At 68.0% G+C, this 20,297-nt stretch overlaps 1 protein-coding gene across 5 annotated transcripts; it reads right to left on the reverse strand.

Annotated features, from left to right (window-relative positions):
* Nucleotides 1–235: 235 nt before the first annotated feature.
* IL11RA (interleukin 11 receptor subunit alpha) lies at nucleotides 236–19,849 on the reverse strand. 5 transcript variants are annotated; one of them, XM_090037546.1, is made up of 13 exons: nucleotides 19,709–19,849; nucleotides 4,160–4,259; nucleotides 3,918–3,978; nucleotides 3,601–3,767; nucleotides 3,377–3,491; nucleotides 2,874–2,906; nucleotides 2,221–2,384; nucleotides 1,852–2,015; nucleotides 1,613–1,754; nucleotides 1,337–1,441; nucleotides 1,105–1,204; nucleotides 601–683; nucleotides 236–399 (listed from the first exon to the last, which is right to left on the reverse strand). In XM_090037546.1, the coding sequence occupies exons 2-13, from the start codon at nucleotides 4,257–4,259 to the stop codon at nucleotides 383–385; spliced, it is 1,251 nt and encodes a 416-aa protein (XP_089893672.1). In that variant the 5' UTR covers nucleotides 19,709–19,849; the 3' UTR covers nucleotides 236–382. The 5 variants fall into 5 exon arrangements, 3 of the variants coding, with proteins under 3 accessions (XP_089893672.1, XP_089893671.1, XP_089893673.1); XM_090037545.1 differs by having other exon boundaries at nucleotides 1,613–1,772; XM_090037547.1 differs by lacking the exon at nucleotides 19,709–19,849 and adding an exon at nucleotides 9,399–9,568 and having other exon boundaries at nucleotides 1,613–1,772.
* Nucleotides 19,850–20,297: the final 448 nt, after the last annotated feature.

Consider the following 20,297-nt stretch of genomic DNA (forward strand, 5'->3'; position numbering starts at 1 on the left):
CAGCCCTTGGGCCTCTCTGCAGGCTGTGCCCGGGGGGCCATGCCCCGTGCCGCTGGCGTCAGCCCCAGGCCGTCCTGGCCCCGTGCCGCCAGCCGGCACCCTCAGTCTGGGGCCTGGGCAGCGTTCGTGGGCCCCGATCCCCAGGGCTTCTTCCTGCACCTGCCACGTGCAGGCAGGTCCAACGCCCCCGACGTTGCTGCCCGCCGGGGTCTGTGCCCCACCTTGCCTGGGGGCCGCAGCCGGCTCCTCGCCGGCGCAGGGCAACGGTGCGGGTGGCAGGCAGGGCAAGCACCGCAGTCCAGGCGCGGGGCACCGTTCTCGAGCCCACAGTGGTGTCGTGTCCTTGGGGGGAGATGCGGGGGACGGAGCCACGGGGTCCCGGCTACAAGATCTGGGCTTCTGCAGAGACGCAGGGAAAGAGCAGGATGCAGCGGGGCTGGGCTCCGGCACTGGGGCTGCCCCACAGCCCTGGTCCCCTCCTCTAGCCGGGTGTCATCCCGGGAGCATCCCCAGGGACCGCATCCTGCATCCCCCCTCCTTGCCCAACTGCTCTATCCCCAACCCCACGGCTCTCTGCCACCCGGTGCCCACCCCACTCACTCGGCAGGGCCTTGAGGTGGACGGCGGCTGCCAGGAAGTCGTGTTTCTCAGGCGTCTCTTTGCCCTGACACCTCGCCCGGCGCCTGCGGGCAGAGCAGAGCAGAGCCGAGCCGGTCAGCCTGGCACCGGGGTCTCTCCCCAGCAGCCCAGCGAGACCCCCAAATGCATCCACCAGAGAAGGCACAGCCCAGGCCCCCGCGCCTGCTGCGGCTGGGCCCCCAACACCGCCTGCGCTCCCTTTCCAGCTGCTGAGGCTGGCGCGGCTCCAGCCGATCCCGGCCCTTCCTGCTGGCTCCGCGCACGGCGCGGCTGGTAAACACCGCCGGCTGCCAGGGGCCGGGGTGAGCTGCTCGGGGTGTAGGGCTGCCGGCCAGGCCCCGCTCCGGCTGCGCCCTTGGAGGCACCGGGTGCCCCGCGGCACCGCTGATCACCGCCTTGCTGCCGATCGCTCCCGCCTGCAGGTCCGCGGGCCGCGCGCTTCCCCGGGGCTGCCGCAGCACCTACCAGACCAGGAGGGCGACGAACAGGACGGCGGCCAGGACCACGCAGGCGAAGACCCCGAGCGAGGCCAGGACGGCGATCCTCTCCGTGGGGTCGCTGCGGTCTGCATGCACGCGCGCACCGTGAGTACCGTCCCGGCCCCTGCTGCGCACCCAGCTCCCCTCCGAGCCTCTCCCCAGCGGGGCCACCGCCCGCCCCGCCGAGCCCCGGGGACCCCGGTGCCGACGCCACTCACCAATGGGCTCGGGGTTGGGGGCAGGCGAGGGCTCGTGGGCCAGGCGCTCCGGGCCGGTTTCGGTAGTGGTTTCTGTGCGGGCCGTGGCGGCTGGGTCCGGAGGCACTGGGGAGACCGAGGATGGCGAGTCATGGATGCTGGCTGCGGGGGGTCCCGGCCCCTCTCAGGGCCCGGCGGGGCAAGCGTTGCCCCGTATTGCCATGGATGCGCTGAAGCCACGTGGCCCGAGCGGGGCAGCGGACGTAGGGCACCTCAGCGGGGCCTGCTTTGCCGTACCAGTGACCGGCGTGGCGCGGGCTTCGGCGCTCCACTCGCTCCAGTTGCCGGCGTCCAGGAAGTCCTTGGCGCCCACCTGCACCACGTGCTCCAGCCCGGAGAAGGCGTCGGTGATCACCTCGGACAGGTTCGCCGTCTCCACCTGCACGGAGCGGGGAGCCTGCAAGGGGATCGTGGCAACGCGGCGCCTCCCAGCCCCACCTGCGCGTGCATCCACCCCCCTCCCCGCCGGGACTCACCACGGACCAGGCGCGGTGCATGACGGGCCGGTACTGGAGCCGGAACTTGAGCTGGAAGTGGGGCTCCTTGGGCCAGGAGGTGGGGTACTGCCAGTGCACGCGCAGCCGCCGGGGGGCTTGCGGCACCGGCTCTACCACCAGCCCCTCCGGGGGGTCCGGCTTCACTGCGGGGGGACAGGCAGGGGCATCAGCTCGTGTGCCGGGGCAGCTGGGTGTAGTTGTCCCCACCTCGGCACCTGTGTGTGCATGTGTGCACACGTGCACATTCGTGTGTGTGTACACTGCATATGTGCACGTGCATGTGCATGACTGCATGGTTATGCCTGTGTGCATATGCACACGTGCGGGTGCCCACGCATGCACACTCACAGATGGCCTGCATGGTGACGTCCAGGAGCCGGAAGCTGGCGCCCAGCGGGTTCACCTCGGTCACGTTGAGCCGGTACGAGCTCCAGAACTCGGACTTGGGCACCGTGCACGTGCCCGGGCGTGCGGGGTCCTGCAGGCACAGCCCCACCGGCCCGCCCTGCACCCTGCCAAGGACACGGGGCGCATGGCTCAGCAACACCCCACCAGGCCCTTGCACCCCTGCTCCACACCATGGCACGGCAGCTGCTGCTTCCTGCCCCCCAGGCACCGGGCCCTATGCCCTGCCCTGCCCCAGCCCCCTCGTGGCCCTGGGGCCTGGCTGGGGGCGCTGGGGAGGTCTGCGGGTGGGCGCTGGCCCCGTCCCTTCCTGCAGCAGGAAGGCGCCAGGATCAGGGCAGGGCTCCTCGTGTCCTGGCACAAGCAGGAAGCTGCCGGGATGTGGAACGGATGGACGGGGCCTTAAGCCGGGCTAAATATAACTGCGCGGCCAGTCCCTCTGCCAGTGGCTTAGCTGTGCCCCTCCCGAGCCTGCAGCCCCGGCTGGAGCAGGGGGGCCGGACACACATCCCCACGCCATACCCATGCCCCGCTTGGCCCCGTGCGTGATATCACACGGTGCTGTGATGTCAGAGGACAGGCGACACGGGTCTTACCTTCGCTTCTCTTCCCCCGTCAGCGACTTCTTCCTGCGTATGAAGAAAAGCAGAGAAGAAGCAGCCGCTGAATCCATGGCAGGGCGGGGGACGTCGGGGCAGGGCAGGGGCAGTGGAGATGGGACCAGGGCAGCAGCCTCTTGCTGCTGTTCCAGCCCCCTGAGCTGTGTGTGCATATGTAGGCATGTTTGTGCATGGGCATGCATGTGCGTGCAAGTGTGCTGCTGGCCAAACCATGTCTAAAGTGAAGTCCAGTGACAGTGCATATGTGCATGTGCCTGCACGTGTGGAGGCATACCCGTGTGCACGCATATGCAGTCACACGCATGCATATGATGGTGTATGTGTGCATGCACGTGTATGTGCGTGCATGTGTGTGGACCGAGGTCACCGGTGCTGGGAGCTGCCCGCTGGGAACCCCGGCAGCAGGGCAGGGTGTGGCACGAGGGGCGGGAGCCCGGGCACGGGGCAGGGGCAGGGGCAGGGGCAGGAGAGGGGCTCACCGGTAGGTGGTGATGTAGCGCGTGGGCAGGAAGGTGTCGCGGGCCGCGGCCCAGGAGCAGGAGAAGTTCTCGTAGTCGGAGGCACGGCACCACACGGACGGGACCCCCGGCGGGTCTGCGCCGGGGCGGAGGTCAGGGTTCAGGAGCTCACCCTGACCCCCAGCCCTACCCCTCCATGCCCTATGCCCAGCGCGGCCCCCCGCCCCCCCCCGGCAGGCACTCACGGCCCAGGCGCAGGGCGAGGGAGCGCAGGAGCCGGCCGTCGGGGCCGTGGCAGCTGTAGGTGCCGGCGGCGGCGGTGTCGGCGTGGGGCAGCACCAGGGCGCCGAGCTGCACGATGGAGCCCGCAGGCAGCGTGGCCCCCTCCCGCTGCCACTGCACCCCCGCGCGGCTGCCGGAGACACCGTGTCAGCCCCCGGCCGCGTGCCACTCGCACCCGGCACCCGGGGGCCGGGGCTGGGGCTGAGCGCAGGGGCTGCGGGGCGGGAGCGAGGGGCTGGGTCTGCTTCACCGGGCCCCGCGCCCCCGCGGGGACACCTACCCGTGCTGGCCGCCGGCGCACGGCAGGACGACGTCGGTGCCCAGCTGGCCGTACTCCACCGCTGCCGGGCAGAGAGCTGGCGTGAGCTGCGCGGGGCAGGCAGTCTCCCCCACCCGCCCCCCCAAGGCTGCTCGGAGCTGCCCTGCCCCAGCCTGCCTCAGTTTCCCCGGACGCCGAACCCCAGGGACTGGCGGCAGGGTCAGGCCGGGACAGGCGGAGTTGGGGGGTACAAACAGACTCACCGTCGTGCCCCCAGGCTCCCGCCGTGGGGAGCGGGGCTGACGCCAGCGCTGCAGCCAGGAGCACCATCAGCCGGCCGAGGCGCGGGGCGGGACGGCGCATCTGCGGAGAGACGGGGCTGGGTTACCCGGCATGGCGGGGGCTTCGGCTCTCGGCCCCAGGGGCAGGCGCGCAGGGCCCCCGGCCGGCCACGTGGCCTCGCTCTGCCTTGCCAGGCCCTGAGATGCCTGGAATATTTCTGCATGGAAAAATCAACAGCAGCAGGGCCGGGGCCGGGGCCTGGCCTGCGCGCCGGGAGCTGCACGCCACCAGCCCCTTGCCCTGCTCCCGGGAGCTCTGCCGGTCCGCAGCTCCCCCGCGAGGACCCGACGCCGTGCGAAGCCCCGAAGGCACGAGCTGAAACCCGCCCGCGCTCCATCCCGACACGGCGCGGGATGCCTGGGCTTCGGCGGGCGCAGCGGCACCACCGCGGCAGCTCCCGGCGCAGGCCTACGCATCGTCCCACCATAAATCATTAGGCAGTCACAGGCTTTTCCGGCCGAACCGCAGGGATAAACACGGCTCTCGAGCAACGGCAGCTGTCAGCGTCCCACCAGCAGCTCCGGCGTCCCAGGGGAACCCGTGCTCTTCTTTCTCCCACCCCAGCTGCCGGGCGGGACCGGGGTGGAAGAGGCATTTAAAAACAACCCCCCGAGGAGCAGAGTTAAGGTGAGGGGGGGACCAGCCACGGTCCTCGATGCCCAGACTACGGCAGGCTTTAAGCGGCTTAACCACAGCCAGGGCCCCCCCAGGACCCGTTCCAGGTGCCGCACATCGTCAGCCCTGGGAGGCTTGCACACGCGATCCAGGTGACCGATCGGGGGCTCTGCAAGAGAAAAGCTGCTCTGGTCTTTTCGGGAGTTGGAGAGAGAGGGGAAACAAAGCACCAGCCTTTCCCATGGCGCGGGTCTACCCAGGGGCATCACGGGTCACCCAGCACAAGGTCCCTAATCTCTGCCCGGCTCCCTAATCACCTGGCAGAGCAGTCTGCCCCGGGCTCGGGCACACCGAGGGAGCTGGGAGACATGCCAACACAACCTGCTCCAGACTCCACGCCGCGCACGGGGATTAGCCGGCCCGGCCCAGCCAGGCACTGGCCGCACCTCCCCTTGGAGCCAGGTCTGTGGAAGGTCAAGGCAGAGAGAGGCCCGGGCAGAAACCCCAGAGCTGCCGGCTGGCTCAAAGCCGGTGGGAGCTGCAGTGCGGTTGGTGGCCGCGAGTGCTGCCCTCACCCCCAATAAGGTGTGTACGACCCAATTGCTCCCATTGCACAGATGGGTAAGTCGAGGCCAAGGAGGCTGTGGAGGAGGGGGCTTGTCCCACAGTTACTCTGTGGCATAGGTCCAGTCTCCTGGCCCCCACCCCGTGTGCACTCTCCCCCTCACCCCAGGTTTCAGGATGACGAGTGTGCCAGGTCTCTGCAGCCGGGGTCTCCTTGTGAATGGCACCGGTGCCAGCGCAGGGACGGGCTGCCCCCTCGGCACCATGGCAGGGAGACCAAGAGACCTGTCACCAAGGGGGACAGGGGACGTGGCCGGGGACCTCCCCCTGCAGCCAGCCGACCCGAGGAACTTCCCCATCGCTGGCGCGGGGTTCACGGGGAAGGTGCCCGGACGTCCTGGGGAAGGGCACGTGCTGACAGCTGAGAGGCAACGCAGCGAGGGTCTGGCTCCCTCATGGGGTGAGACATGCACACACGCATGCAAACACAGGTGCACGCTTACGTGCCCGCCCATTCACACACATGTACAAATACATACCTTCACACATGTGTGCACACATACACACGTGCATCAATATCTGCGCGCACGTGAACTGCACATGCACCCACTCATACACATTCACGCGCACACATGCTCGTAAACACATGTATGCACCCCTGTGCTTACAAACGTGCAGGCACACGTGATTAGACACAAGCATGCACACATACACATGCTCATAAACGCGTATGCAGATGCACGCACACTGCTCCAACGTGCTAACACAGCACAAAGAGGCGGCCGGGCTGGGCAGGGGCCGGGCAGGGGCTCAGCAGCTGGCGGAAGAATGCCTGGCTCTGTCCGCACCAGGGCTGGTGTCACGCCGGGCCCAGGGGGTCTTCAGCCGCCGGCCTCGCCAGGGAACAATGGGCCGCTTTCTCCCTGTCCCGAGCCCCCGCTGGGGTCATTTCAGCCCAGCCTGGAGCTGCACCATGCACGGCACTGCCTGGGCTCGGGCCGCCAGCACCCGGCTGGGTGAGCACGACGCACCGGGGACCCCACCAGCCAGGCCCACGACCACCCCAGGGAGAGGAGGAGAAGAGCATGGGGAGGATTTCTGTTTCTCCATCTGCAGAGAGTGCCTTCCCGGGCCCCGGTGCCAGGGAGCAATGGTTGGGAAAGGGGACGCCGGCGAGCCCCGAGCGCAGACGTGCGCGGTCCACGTGCTCCGAGGCTGGGTGTGCCCCCGGGTGCCAGCTCCAACCCCCCACCCCAGCCAGCAACCGGCCGTGTGTCACCGCAGGACCCCAGGAGCCCGCCAGTCCCGCTCCCTGCACGGCCCCCTCCCCTGTGCCAGGCAGCAGCTCCCAGCCCGGCTGCTGGGCCATGTCTGCTCTTGGCTGGGTCGTGTGTGTCGTGTTTCCAGAGCTGGAGAATGGCACGTACATGTGTGCAGCACAGAGAACACACATGCACGCTGCCTACGCACACGTGCACTGGGCACACACGGCACTATGCATATGCGCACAGCACTGTGCACACATGCTGTACATACCCCCCAGCGCATGCATGTCTGCAGAGCACACACAAATGTGCACTGCATGCACATGTGCACCGTAGGTGCATACATGGATGTGGCATGGGGCATACACAAGAAGCAGCACACATGTGCACACGGGAACTGCCTACGGGAACTGTATGTGCACATACAGCAACATGTGCATATGCACATGCCACTGTGCACACGTGGCAGTGTGCGCGCACAAACACACACCTCTGGCTTCCCATAGCCACTACATCCCCTCTCTTCCCCCGGGCTTGGCATCGGTCCCTTCCCCCTCCAGCGTGCCCAGCATCACAGCCTGGCACCTTCATGCCCACAAAAGCCTGGGCAGTGACTTGACCTGGGGGCAGCTCCGTGCCCTGGACACCGTGGTGAAAAGCCCACGTGTGCTGGAGACCGGTGGCTGCCCCCCACAACTCCGCAGGAGGGCACCGCAGCCAGATGGGGCGAGATCGGGAGTGCAGAGGGCCTGGACTAATCAAGCACACTTGACCTCCTCCTCTGGTGCCTGCCAAAGCACTTAGGCCCCGGCCACGCCTGTGGCGGCTGTCGCTGGGCACAGCTCCAGGGGTCCGCCTGCTCGCCCGCCCGCCCGGCCCCGGGCCCCCCACCCATGCACTGCGGGGCCGGCAAGGGAGGGGCTCCCACGGCAGGCCAACGAGACACTGAGTGCAGAGCCCACAGACATGCAGAGCTGGAGGCCTGCAGTAGCAGGGCTGCGTGCCTGTGCGCGCCTGCGCATGCAAGTATATGCATGCATGCACGTGCATACATGTGTGTGCACGCATGTGCTTATTTGACCCCTGCAGTCTTTCCTGGTCGGAGTAGGGGGGTTGGACCCAGCGATCTCATGTGGTCCTTTCCAGCCCTAAACATATGCATCTGTGACTCTTCTTTGTGTAGGAGTGTGTACACGCGTGTGAGTGAATGCATGCATCTGTGTGCAGATACATGTGTGTGGCCACACATCTGCAGGCATGTGTGCACATGTGCAGGCACATGTGTGTATACATGTCTGTGCACTCTACATGCATTCACAGATGCATGTATATCACGCATGTGGCAGGGACATGAAGCAGCTGTTAGGTGTTGGGGTGACGGAGGGCTGGAGGCGGGGGGGGGGCCATATGCTCCTGGGGGCTGCAGCAGGGCAGTAGGTGGGCTTGCAGAGGTGCTCAGTGTGGCGAGGCTCTGGCCCGCCACACGTGGGGCAGCCACAGGGCCTCTATCCCTGCTGCCCTCCCTGTCGCACTGCTGTGGCCAAGGCTGGGCCTCCCCCAGGTCAATCGGAGCTGGGCAGGGGCATGGGAGGCTGTGTGGGACCAGGGTGCCAGGCCTGCCCCCCTGCTTGGCTCTGAAGGCACCACAACAAAACTGCAACCCGCTGCCACGGGGGAAGCCCAGCCAGATCCCACTGGCACCAGCCGCGGCAGCCCAGCCCCATGGAGGAGGGTCTGGCTCCGGGATGCCTGGCGCTGGCAGGCTGGGGCAGCCTCCCCCCAGCTATGGTGCCCACAGGGGGTCGGCTGCGTGGGAAGCCACCGGCGCCTCGTTCCTTTCTTCCCTTGCCAGGGCTGCGGTGCCCGGGAGAGGGCTCCGTCGCCAGCGTCCTGACCGCAGCTGGCAGGAGAATCTCACCCGGCTCTGGACCCCCGACGTGGAGACGGCGCCCCAGATATTATCCCCCCGATATATGGGGGAGCACGGATGGTGCCCAGACCCCGCTGGGGAGGCACGAGGCTCTGGCCATCCTTGAAGCAGGAGGCTGGAGACACGAGGCCACCGTCCTGGGAGCTGGAGCCCAGCAGCGATGCCGGCTCACGGCTGCGTGCGGCTGCCCTGGAGCTCCCCGCACGGCCGGGGATGCCGGCACGGAGGCCCCCGCCCGACAGCCTCGGGCACGGTGACAAGGCAGCGAACAACAGACGGCGGCAGAGAAAATGTCAACGCCAGGAGATTAACGAGCTCCCGACGCCCGCAGGCATCATGGCAGGCGGAGGCCTGCAGAGGCCACGGAGAGGCCAGGGAGCTGGGCGGGTACCGGAGCAGCATGTGGGAAGGCTGCAGTGAACCCACGTGAGACGCCGGTGCCCACGTGGCAGAGCAGGGCTTTCCCCGTGGCCCCGGCTACAGGCACACACAGGGTAGCGCCCAGCACAGCCCCATGGACCCAGCTACAGTCGCACATGGGGTAACACTCGGCACAACTCCACGAATCCAGCGATGGGGTAACGCCCGGCACAGCCCCACAGATCCAGCTACAGCCGCACACGGGGCAACACCCGAAATAGCCCCTCGGGGCAGAACCAGAGCCGCCAGGTCCGGCTGTCCCAGCCCCGTGCCACGCCGCCCTAGGAAGTGGCTCCACCCTCTCGCCCCGGCCGCAGGGAGTCCCTGACCCCGTGCCCCGGCGGGGCATGCGTGCCCCCCACATACCTTCATCGCCTGGGGGTGCAGCCCGCGCCGCGGCTCCCCATGGCAGCCCGGGGCTGGCCCACGGCTGCGGGCAGGCAGGGCACGGCCGTCCTCGCCCGGCTGCCGCTGGAGCCTGGGAAAGGCGCTCCAAGAAAAACCCGCTACTCCTGCTCCTCCTCCCCCTTGGCCCCATTGTGCGGGAGGCGAGTCCTGGCTCCAGCTCGGTAACCCGAGGCGCTGGCAGGCGTCGAGCAGCAACTGCAGAGCTCGGGGCCGCGGCCAAGCCTGGGTCTTGCCAGCTGGAGCAGGGCTGGGGGGAGAGGAAAGGGGGGGGCGCGTTATTTGTAGGAAAAATAAGTCCTTCCTGCTCTGCTCCCTTCCCCCTGCTGCAAAAATGATTCCCCCCCCCCCCCGGCTGGATTTCAATGCAGGCAGCCGCCGGGGCACGGGGGTCAGGGCACGGGGGCGAGGCGTGGAGCCAGCACCAACAGCCAAGCCGTTACACCCAGGATCGGGCAGACACGGGGCCCTGGTCTGAGTTCGGCAGGACAGGACTGTCCCCTGGCCACGCGCTGGGACCCCTTTTTCTGTCCCAGAAGCGCACCCCTGGACTCGGCCCTTGGGGCAGGGGCGGGATTGCTCCGGTGCCGGCAGGAGCACGAGATGGGACCGCGCGGCAGCTCAGCGCCCCGCCGACCCCGACCCCGGGCTCTCCTCCGCCCCGTGAGCCTGGAGGCAGCGGGTCAGCCAAGCCCGGGAGCCAAAGCAAACAGCGGGCGCTGGGCGCGGGGCTGCTGGCTTCGCCGCCCTGCAGCCAACGCACGGGGCCCCCTCGGGCCGGCGGGGCTCAGGTGCACTGGCTCGGGGGAGCAGGACGGTCCAGGGACCCCTGCCCTGGATCAGGGGATCCATTAACCCCTTGGTGGCTGCAGCAGAGCAAGGCAGGGGCTGAACGCCTGGATGGCTCCAGGGGGAGAAAGGCTGCAGCCGGAGGGGAGCTGGGCCTGGCCCGGTGCTGGCAGGGGTGGGGCGCTTCGCCTAGCTCAGCCCTGCCTGTGGGGACAACGGCGGAGGAGCTCGGGGAAGCCTTTCGGTGCTGCTCTGAGCCAGCCAGACCCAGCTCCAGACGAGGCAGAAATGCTCCCCGGGCCTCCGGGCCCGGCCCGAAGAAGGGCACCGCTCTGGCACCGTCTGCCGGGAGGTGGCATTCAACTCCTCCCGGGGGCTGGCTGCTGGGATCGCCCGTGCTCCTGGGCAGAAGGACAGACGCGGATTGGCAAGAGCCCTGGGGAGAGCAGCACGGATGAGCAGAGACCAGGGAAACACAGGAACTACCTTGGGAGAAGGATGCGATCGCACTGGAGGCGTCTACGTGCAGGCTGAACACGCACCGGGCTGGGCTGGTGCTGCCTGAAGCGTGAGTGCCCGTGTGTGTGTGTGTGTGCGCGCCTGTGCCCATGCATGTGTTTTTGGGGGTGTGCCTATGTGCCCGTGCGTGTCCGAGTGCATGCATGCGCATACATGTGCGTGCAGGCATGTATGGACGTGTCCCTCCAAGGCCCTGCTCTTCTAGGAGAGGCCGAAGCCCAAACATTTCCAGCCAAACCCGGAAAAGGCGCTTGGTCAGGGCCCGAGACGCGCCCCCAACCAGCCCCGAGTCAGGGGCCCGGGGCCATTACCCCAGCAGGCATGTATGGGGAAACCGAGGCAAGAGGCTGAGCCTGCAGAGAGCTGGGACTCCCTCCCTGGCAGAGATCAAGCCCCAGGTGCCTGCTGCACACAGCTGTCCTCAACAGCCCCGGCTCTGACCGCTAGGCAAGCTTGCCTCGTGGGTTTCCCAGCCCCCAGCCGGCTCCGGGGTGCAGGGAGAGGAGGAGCCCGGGGTTCAACCTAGGGACCTCTCCCGGAGCAGGATGCGATCTCAGTCCCTGAAAGCATCTACGTGCAGGCTGCACACGCACCTGGCTGGGCTGCTCCTGCCTGAAGCGTGTGTGTGTGCACCCGTGCATGCACACATGTGCGCACCTGTGTGTGCATCACCCCCCCGCTTCCCCCACGGCCGGCTCCGCTTCCCCTTCCCCATTAAAAGAGCCCATGTGCAGCGTGGGGGTGTGCAAGGGGCCCCCGGTGCGAAAGCCGAGCCTCCCCGCGCAGCATTTGCCTTGGCCCCAGCTCAAGCCAAGCCAATTAGGGCTGCCGAAAACGCACGCGCTCTCCGGCTGGGGGCCGGGGGCTCAGCCAGGGCTCTTCTCCGGGGCCCCGTACGGGCCCAGCTGGCAGGGAGGGGCGCCGGCGGCTGCAAAACCACAGCCGTAAAAGAATAAAAGGGCGGCCTTGTTTCGCAGCGAGTCTCCGCAGTCTGCCTCGCTCCCGGCATGCCCCGCGCCGGGGCCAGGATGGGGGCACCAGCGGGGAGCAGCGGAGCCGCTCTGTGCAGCCCCCCCCGGATCCTTTGGAAGCAGCCGGGGAGCGAGGCCCCTTGGAGTATTGGGGGGGCTGTTGCACCCCAAAGCTGGGGGCCAGCTCCGCACCATTCGCAGAAGGAGTCGAGACAACCCTCGTGCCCGCCCTGGCTGAGTCCGGCGGGGTCACGGGTCTGCCCAGCCTGAGAAGGACCAAGGCAGGACTCCCGGGCTCTCCGCCCGGCCAGGGTGCCACCAGCTACCCGCCGCCTGCAGGGACGAGAACAGGCCGGGCTGTGAAGGTGGCGGGGCGGGGGGGGCTTTTGCATGGCCAGCTGAGCTCTTGCAAACTCGTCACAACCCCCGGGCTGCCGAGATGCCTGGAGCAATCAAATCCTGCCCCTCCTACATCGTGGGGGGAAGCAGGGGGCCCTCGTGCTTGCTAAATCTGGTTGCAAAGTGCAACCCCTCCGCCTTGCATGTGGCTCTGGGGACACCGAGAGAGGGCAGGGACGAGGCGAGGGCCTGGGCAGCGCTGCCGGCAGGCACGTGCCCCCCCGGCCCTGCCTGCCGGCTGCGGGGAGGCAGAACAGGCCGGCAGTGTTTGTGGGGTTTATAATTAGCGCTGGGAACCCGACCCCGGCGGCCGCATCCGGCCAGGCCCCGGGCGGACGCCTCTGTAAATGCGGCCCCCAGCACCTTCCTCCAGAGCAGGGGACCACTGTGGGGGGTGTGGGGCAGCCCCTCCGTGCCTCAGTTTCCCCCACTCTGCACCCCAGAGCTGCCCCCAGGACCTCTGGGACCCTAAAGCCTGGCCCGGTACGAAGCACAGCAAGGGGCCCCAGCCCCTGGGGCTGCATGGGGCTCAGCCCCCAGATCCCATGTGAAATGGGAGAGCCATTCAAATGAGGGCGTTCTCCTTTAAGAGGGGGGGACTGTGGGTAGTACCACAGCCCTATAAAACAGCGGGTCCAGGAGGGCTGCTCCATGCCCTCCGAGCTGGGCTAACGAGCTCCCACCGTGGCGGCCCCTCTCCCCCACCTGGCCCCAGCTTTACAAGCCTGGGGCCTGCCCCCAGCTCTGCTGCCCCCGCCAGCCTCCGCCCCGAGCCTGGCCCCCCGCGCTCAGCCGGGGACGCCCTGCCTTGCCCCGGCGTGCCCGCGGCCCCCGGCCCCTGGGCAGCCGAGCTGCGTGGAGGGGTCCCACAGTGCCAGACGGGCCAGCTGGTGCCTTCCCCAGACCCGTGTGAACGGAAGGAGCGTGCAAACACATGCACGCACGAAGCCTGGCCCCGAGCTCTCACACACACACACACACACACACCTCGGCCCGAGGCCTGCCAAGCTCGCTCTCACACACACACACGCAATGCACGGCCCCCACACATGCGTGCGCACACAAATCCCAGGACCCCCATTCCCCCATGCCTGCAGGCTGCAGATGGTGGCGGGAGACGAGTCCCCTGAGATGAGCCCCGGGGCCCTGCACGCGCCCCGGGGGATGCAGTGGCCAGCTCCCGTGGCCCCGGCTGCTGGCAAGCAGCTCCCTGCACTCCCGGCGGGGCCAGCCGTGGGCGGCCAGAGCCGGAGCCTTCCAAGGCCGGCGGAGAGGAGGGGCAAAGGGCAGATAATGGGCTCCCGTGGGAGCGGAAGCGTGGCCAGGCGTGTTGCAGGCTCATAAACCTCCCCCCGCAACACGCACGAGCCTCTGGCCCGCCCCGCTCTTCTTCACAGCCAGACGGCTGAAGCCCGGACAGAGCGGGCTCGGGTCCCAGCGCCGCAGAGCCGTGGCGTGGGGCTGGGAGGCTGAGCCATGGGCCGGGCATCGGGGTGCCTGGGTCCTTGCCATGGCCCCGCTGGGCCGGCCCCCACGCTGGTCCCCTTCCTGGGGAAATGCATGTGGCCTTGGGGGCCGGGGAACCGCAACGGGAAGCGTTTTACGGCGGCTGCTGGGAAAGGGAGAGCCCCCCCAACCCCTGCACTGCGCACGGGAGCGTGGCGGGGACGCGTGGCAGCAGCAGGAACATGCAGCCAGCTGCGGGGGACTGCCCCGGGCACCCACTCAGCACTGCCTTTGCCAGCCGGGCTCCGGGTAGGGTGCGTGCGCCACGGGAGCGCCAGGCCGGCGAGCTGACCCGCAGCAGGCAAGGAGGGCAACGCCACACAAAGGGCCCGAGGCTGGGGGGAAGGTGCACCCATGCACACACGAGCATGCACGCACATGCGCATGAACACCAGCACATATGCACCTGCAGGTATGTGCACGTGCACACAAGCGCGCGAACACATGCATGCACACAAGCTTGTATGCAGACACGTGCACAGACACTGCACACATGCATGAACAGCAGCATATATGCGCCCGCGTGTGTGCATGCACACACAAGCACACGCATGCACAAACACCGATGCACACACTTGTGCACACCTCCCTATGCGGCCCCACCACAGCCCATGCTGTTTGCACGCCCAGCCGCAGAACCACAGGCACTAACGTGCGTGCGCCCCCGGGAGCCGGCACCAGGCTCCGTGTACACATGGGTTGATCCCGGCCGGGCTCCGCACGGGCACTCAGGTCGGGGCCCCTCACTCACCGGCACCTGGTGCCAGACACGCCAACCACGGGAGCATCCCCCCGGGACACGTGCCCTCACCCCCTTGGCCAGCTGCAGCCCCCAGCATCCAACGGCCCCGCGGCCAGAAGGGGCTTGACCCCTGGCTCCACAGGCAGCCGTGACTAACGCGGCTCCGTCCGTGCCCTTCCAGGCAATGGGCGCGTGCAGCTGGTTTATGGTTTGAGCGCCTTCCCCCTCCCGCTGGTCTCTGCGGCCTCCGCTCCCCCGGTCCGACAAGGCCACAGGAACCGCGGCCCGCGGGCCTGGCCGGGCCGGGAGATCAGAGACCGACCGGCCGGCCGGGGAATACCCCCGAGCTCCGGCCCGCTCTAAAAAAAGCAGCGCTGGGAATCAGGTGCCGGATGACTCAGGGAGCCTCTAGCTGCAGACCGGGCTTTGCTCCCAGCCACGGGCCAAGGGAGAGGCTCGGCCTCGTCCTGTCTGGGATCGGAGGCCAGGAGGCGTCAGCGGGGCTGGGAGCAGAGCGCGGGATGCTGCGGCAGAGCTGTCCTGGCTACAGACAACCTCCTGCGCCCCCATGCCCACCTCCTTTGCACCCTGGGACCAGCCGGGGGCAAGGGGCTGTCCCAGGGTGGCACTCCCAGCGCCCGGACGGGCTCCAGCACCTCACCCCCACGTGCCCCCTGGCCCTGCACGCTCGGTGCCAACACTGACCGGCTGCCCGTGCATGGGCTGCCATGCAGCCTTCCCGGGGCTCAGGGCCACGCTTGGTGCTCCCCGACGCTGCTACAGCAAGACCTCACAGGTGCGCTCGTGTCCGCATAAGGCTTGTGCCTGCAGAAGCCTCTGGGAAAAGGTGAACCCCCCCCAAAGGGGGGCAGGAAACGGGAAATGAGCCAGGACGGGGCTAAGGGGTCACACAGGCACGACCCCCCTGCTCCCCAACGACCCCACCTCCGCCAGCAACACCCGAGGTCCCCTTGGCACCTTCCACTGCTGCACTGGCTCACGGATGCTCCTCTCCACGGAGGACAGGTTCCCTGCGGCAGCCGGGCCCCGCGGCAGGCTGGAGCACAGGAAGGAGCCTGCACCCGCGATTAAATTACGGAGAAAAATAGCCGGTGGCTCCAGGGTCGGCTGCATTCGCTTCCCCGGCGGTGAGCCGCTAATTGGACACGCGTGCAGCTGGGCACAGGGTGCTAGAGACGGGCTGTCTGGGGGGCCTGGACCCCAGGGGAAGGGGGAAGCCGGGGGTGAAATGCACCCTGCAGAGCCGGCAGCTCCACCAAAACCGGCCCCTGCTCTTAGCACCGAACCAGGCCGGACGTTACCGTGGGGCCCCAGACCAGGCGTCTGCCGGGGTCTCTCTCTACAGGGTTCGAGGCTGCTGTTCGCACCAGGGCACTGCCAAGGGCTGTGGCGGCTGAGATGCAGACAGTGCGTGCCCTCCCCGCTTCCCGGCGGGTCTCCACTCCTCCAAAATTGCTGCTCTGCCCCCAGGTGCCTCCCGCTGCGGGTTGGGAGGGAAGGACAGGACAGGTTGGTGACATGCATCTGTACTGACTCCAGCCTCCCGTGAGGCCCGGCAGGAATTTGGGGAAGTTGAGGCCCTTTGAGCAAATTTGGGGAAGTTGAGGCCCTTTGAGCAAACCAGGAGGTCAAAGTTTCTCGCAGAGCGGCTGCTTATCTCTGGCCTCAGGGGGGGTTTCACAGCTGAAGCCAGGGGCTGTGTCAACAGGACCTGATGACATCTCCCCCCACCAGCTCCCTGCAGAGCGGGGCCAGCTCCAGCTGGGGAACAGGCCCTGCAAGCACCAGGCAGGGGGACTGGGGGAGGTGGGGGGTGTGCAGGTAGGACATCCCGTTCAGACTTGTGAACAGGAGCTCGTCCTGGGACGCAGCCCCTGGTCCGGGGTGCGGAGCAACGGCTTGAAGTCGCACAGTTGGCTGAAGCTGGAGATCAGGAAATGCTTCGCTGTCGGAGCAGGGAGGCCCTGGGATAGATGCCGGGGAAGGGGGACTCCCCGTCGCTGGAGGTGTCCAGGAGAGGTGGAGCAGACACTGGTTGGGGATGATGCAGGTGCAGCAACGCCCGTGCTCTGCTAGGGGATTTCCCAGCTTCTGGGCTGTGCTGGGTGCCCCCTTCTCCCTTTTCTGCTCCCTGTGCCAGGGGTTTGAAGCGCTGGCGCTGGTGCTGCTGCATCCCAGGCTGGGGATGGGGATGGGGCTGTGCCAATGCTCCTGCTGGCACCGACCCCGCAGCCCCGCACCCACAGCGGCAGGAAGCCCCGGGGAAGATGCCCCTGCCCCGGCACGGCGCGGGGAGCCTCGCACGACAGCACAGCTGCTCTGGACCGCCGGGGAGCCAGGAGACGCCAGCACGGCCCCGCGTGCCAGGAGCACGGCTGTGCTGCGAGCAAGCCCCGGGCCCAGGCTGCCTTCCCCGCTGCAGGGCAGCCCCCGCTGCCCTCCTCCCGCTGTGCAGGCCCCTTTTGTTTCTAGCTAACTGTGCAGGAAAAAGGCACTGATTCACCTTTTCTGAAGGGCAGAGACACTCCCCTCCCCTCCCCTCTCCCTCTCCCTCATCAGCAGCCAAAGGAAGAAGGAGCCGGCTCCGGCTTAGCGCATCCTCTCCGGGCCTTTGAAGTTTCAGGCCCGGAGGAAAGCACCCGGGACCACTGGGGCACGCAGTGCCGTGGCTCAGACCGGACCAGCACGCTGCAGCGGCCGCGTGCCCCCCAGAGCAGAGCTCTCCCCATTGCGGGGGGTTGTCCCGACGCCCCTGCACATCCAGGGCGCAGCAGGACGCAGGAGCGTGCACACGCTGGTGCTAGGCCTGTGTCTGCTCTGCAGAAGCAACCCCCTACTCGCACACCTCCTCGCTCTCAGCATCCCCGCAGATGGCAGGCGCCGGGTTCGAGTCCTGCACGCCCTGGGCCCCGCGGCGGGGAGCTCCCCCCTTTCTGCTCCACGGGCCGCATCCTGCCTTGGCCAGCGCACCCCCGGTCTTCTCTCCTCCCATATGCCGTACGGCGCCGTCCCAATCCCCCTCCCAAACGCTCGGCTCAGGGGCTTTGCCCCCGCTGCTGGGACGGGAGGAGGAAACACCTCCCCGCTGAGTCGTAAACCGCTTCGCAGGGGAGGGGGAAGAAAATAACAGAATCAAGGCTCCAGGAACCCGTCCAAGGGCTGGAGCCAGAACACGAGACCCGACCGCGATGCTCAGTCATCTGCACATTCTCCCACCCCGGCGCGGCGGGGGCGCGCGGGGGAAAACCAGGCCGCAGGGCCCAGAGCCGCGAGCAAGACGCAGGGCCGGGCTCCTGCACGCCCCGGGCCTCTGCCTCCCTCCAGGAACACACGTCGCCTGCGAAGTTGGGCACGGAGGCTCTGATTTTCCACCGCCTCCCTCGCGCAGAACGGCGCGGCCTGCCTTCCCACGGCCGCCCCGCGCCGGGCCGGGGCCCCGGGAGGTTGTTTTTGTTTGGAGAAATAATGGTGGAAAAAAAGAAGAGGCCCCGGCTCAGAGCTCGCCGCAACCGCTATTTTGGTCTGAAACCTAAACAGTCCCCTCCGTGCCAGTGTCTCCGAGCAAGCCAGGGGGGCTCTGCCTGGAAGTCTCTCGCCCGTGGCTCCAGAGGCTTTCCTGCCACTGCCCCAGAGCAAAGCATGTCCTCCAAGGTAGCATTAGCGGCTCCCCGCCTCCGGCCTCCTAAATGCACCCTTGGAAAATGCCAGCTCTTAGGTTTCACTTTTTTTTTTTTTTTGAGTACAGAAAAACAACAGAAGCTTTTTTCTGGTTGCAAAAGAACCGCCTGGTTTTTCCTACTAGAAATCTCCGGGGTTATCTTGAGATTCGTGCTTGGAAACCTCCCTGCGACACCCCTGGAAGGAGCTCGAGGCACCCCGGGGCCGTGGCCGCCTGCTTGAGAATCACCGGGTCACGAGTCGCTTGGACAGAGGGTTTTTTCCATCCGTAGCGGCCGGACTCTGACGGTGGCGGGGGTTTGTCACTGGTATTTCGGCGATGAGCTGGGGATGGGATCTTACCAAAAGCAGGAGAGCAGCTGAGGCCCAGCAAAAGGCGTTAAATGGGAAGAGGGAACGATCTAAACTCATTTATCTCTGCTGGGAGTGGAAGTGAAACAATGCCCGAAACTCCTGGGCTTCCTCCCCGTATTTCTGTCCTCAGACGAACGGGGGGCTTTCAAAGCACGCACAGCAGCAGCCCGATTCTTACTATTCTTATGATCTTTGACCCTTTTTGACATAGGGACTCACTCAGCCTGACGTCAGAAAGCCTCTGCACCAGCCCGTCTCGGAGCCATTCGGAAAGTCCTGGAGAAGGGGCTGGCAGGGGGCTGGGGGGGTCACATCCAGTCCAAGCCTCGGCCCTTGCAGCCCAGCCCAGACACATCCACGGCCCAGCTTCTTGCCAAAACTACACCGAGAGCCCGGTCGCAGCGCCAGGCATCGCCCCTGCCCCCGGGAAGCGTCCTGCTCCTGCAAAGGGAGACCCCAGGCAGAGGAAGGCGAACGCCCGGTCCGGACCCCTTCCTGCCCCCAGTGCAGCATCGGTCTGAGCCCGAGCGGAGAGGCAAGACCAGGACCCTGCGGGTTCGAGTGCGGCACAAGCAGGAGCCCTGGCTTTGCACGCAGGACAGCGCGTTACACGCCCAGGCCCTGATGGGAGCGGGGGAGAAAGCTCCCGGTGCGAGGGACGCGCCAGGGAAACCCGACAGCAACGCCCGCGCCCCACGGGCTCGCCGCCCGCGGGCCAAGGCAAGCGCCGGCGCGAGTCTCCCCTGCAGGCTCAGCACAGAGGCCTGCTGTTACAGGCCCCAATGCCCTTCCCCGCCACCGACTCCCAGCACAACCCCGGTCGCGTCACTTAACCTGCCCTTCTGAACCAGGCAGCCTGCCAGGTGCCGCCCTGCCCTGCCCTCTCACCAGGGCCGGGCCTGCCATCCGCCCGCGCTGCACCCGAGACGGCGCGAGTCCCGCTGGCCCGACGGATGCCAGACCCGCGCCGCGCGATGGGGACCCCGGCGCCCGCCGGTGTCGGTGCCCCGCGAGCCGGCCGGCAGCGCCCGGGGCTCGGCCGTCCCGGGGCACAGATGCGCACGAGGCGCGTGCCAGGGGCGCCCGGCGAGGCGAGGGTTGTTTCGTCTAGTCGCTGGCTACAAAGCCCCGGCGGGCACGGGGCCCCCGGAGACCCGCGCCCGCTTCCGAGGGCCCGCGGGCGAGCGTGCCCCGGGCCGGAGCCCGCGCGGGGGGGGGGCTTCCCCAGGGCTGCCCGGCGGGGGCCGGCCCGGGGGGGGGGGGGGGGGGGCGCGGACGCCGCGGCGGCTCACCTCGCTCCCGCCGCGCTACCCGCCCCGCGGGGCCATGCCGGGCGGCGGCGGCGGCGCGCGGGGCTCGGCGCTGCAGGGTCCGGCGCGGCCCGAGCGCGATCGGCGCGGCCCGGCCCGGCTCCGGCCCCGGCCCCGGCCCCGGCCGGCCCCTTCCTGTCTGCGGCGCGCCCGCCCCGCCCCGCCCGGCCCGCCCCGCCTGCCCTGCCTCAGTTTCCCCGGCCCCCGCCCCCGGCCGTCGCCCCCCGGGTGAGCAGCACGTTTCCGTCCCCCCCTCTTATTTTTTCTCCCGAAACTTTTCCAGCCGGTTTGCCCCCGGCTGCCGCTTCTCCTCCGCAAGGCGGGGCAGAGCCCTCGCCCCCCCGCCTTGGGGGGCACAGGCTTTCCCTGCCCGCGTGCCGGGGCACCGGGCTGCGGGCAGGGGAGCAGCAAGTGGAACCGGAGCGTGCTCCATCCACTCCATGCATCGACCTGGTGTTGCGGTGCTTCCAGGACCGGTGCAAAAAAACAGGAAAAAAAAAAAAAAAAAAAGCCTCCCGGGGGCTGGGGTCTCCCAGGGTGTTTCGGGGCCGGGAAGCGGGGGCGCGGCAGA

Source organism: Crocodylus siamensis, chromosome 3 (genome assembly GCF_052110815.1).
Source record: "Crocodylus siamensis isolate JL-2025a chromosome 3, ASM5211081v1, whole genome shotgun sequence".
Taxonomy (NCBI): Eukaryota; Metazoa; Chordata; order Crocodylia; family Crocodylidae; genus Crocodylus; species Crocodylus siamensis.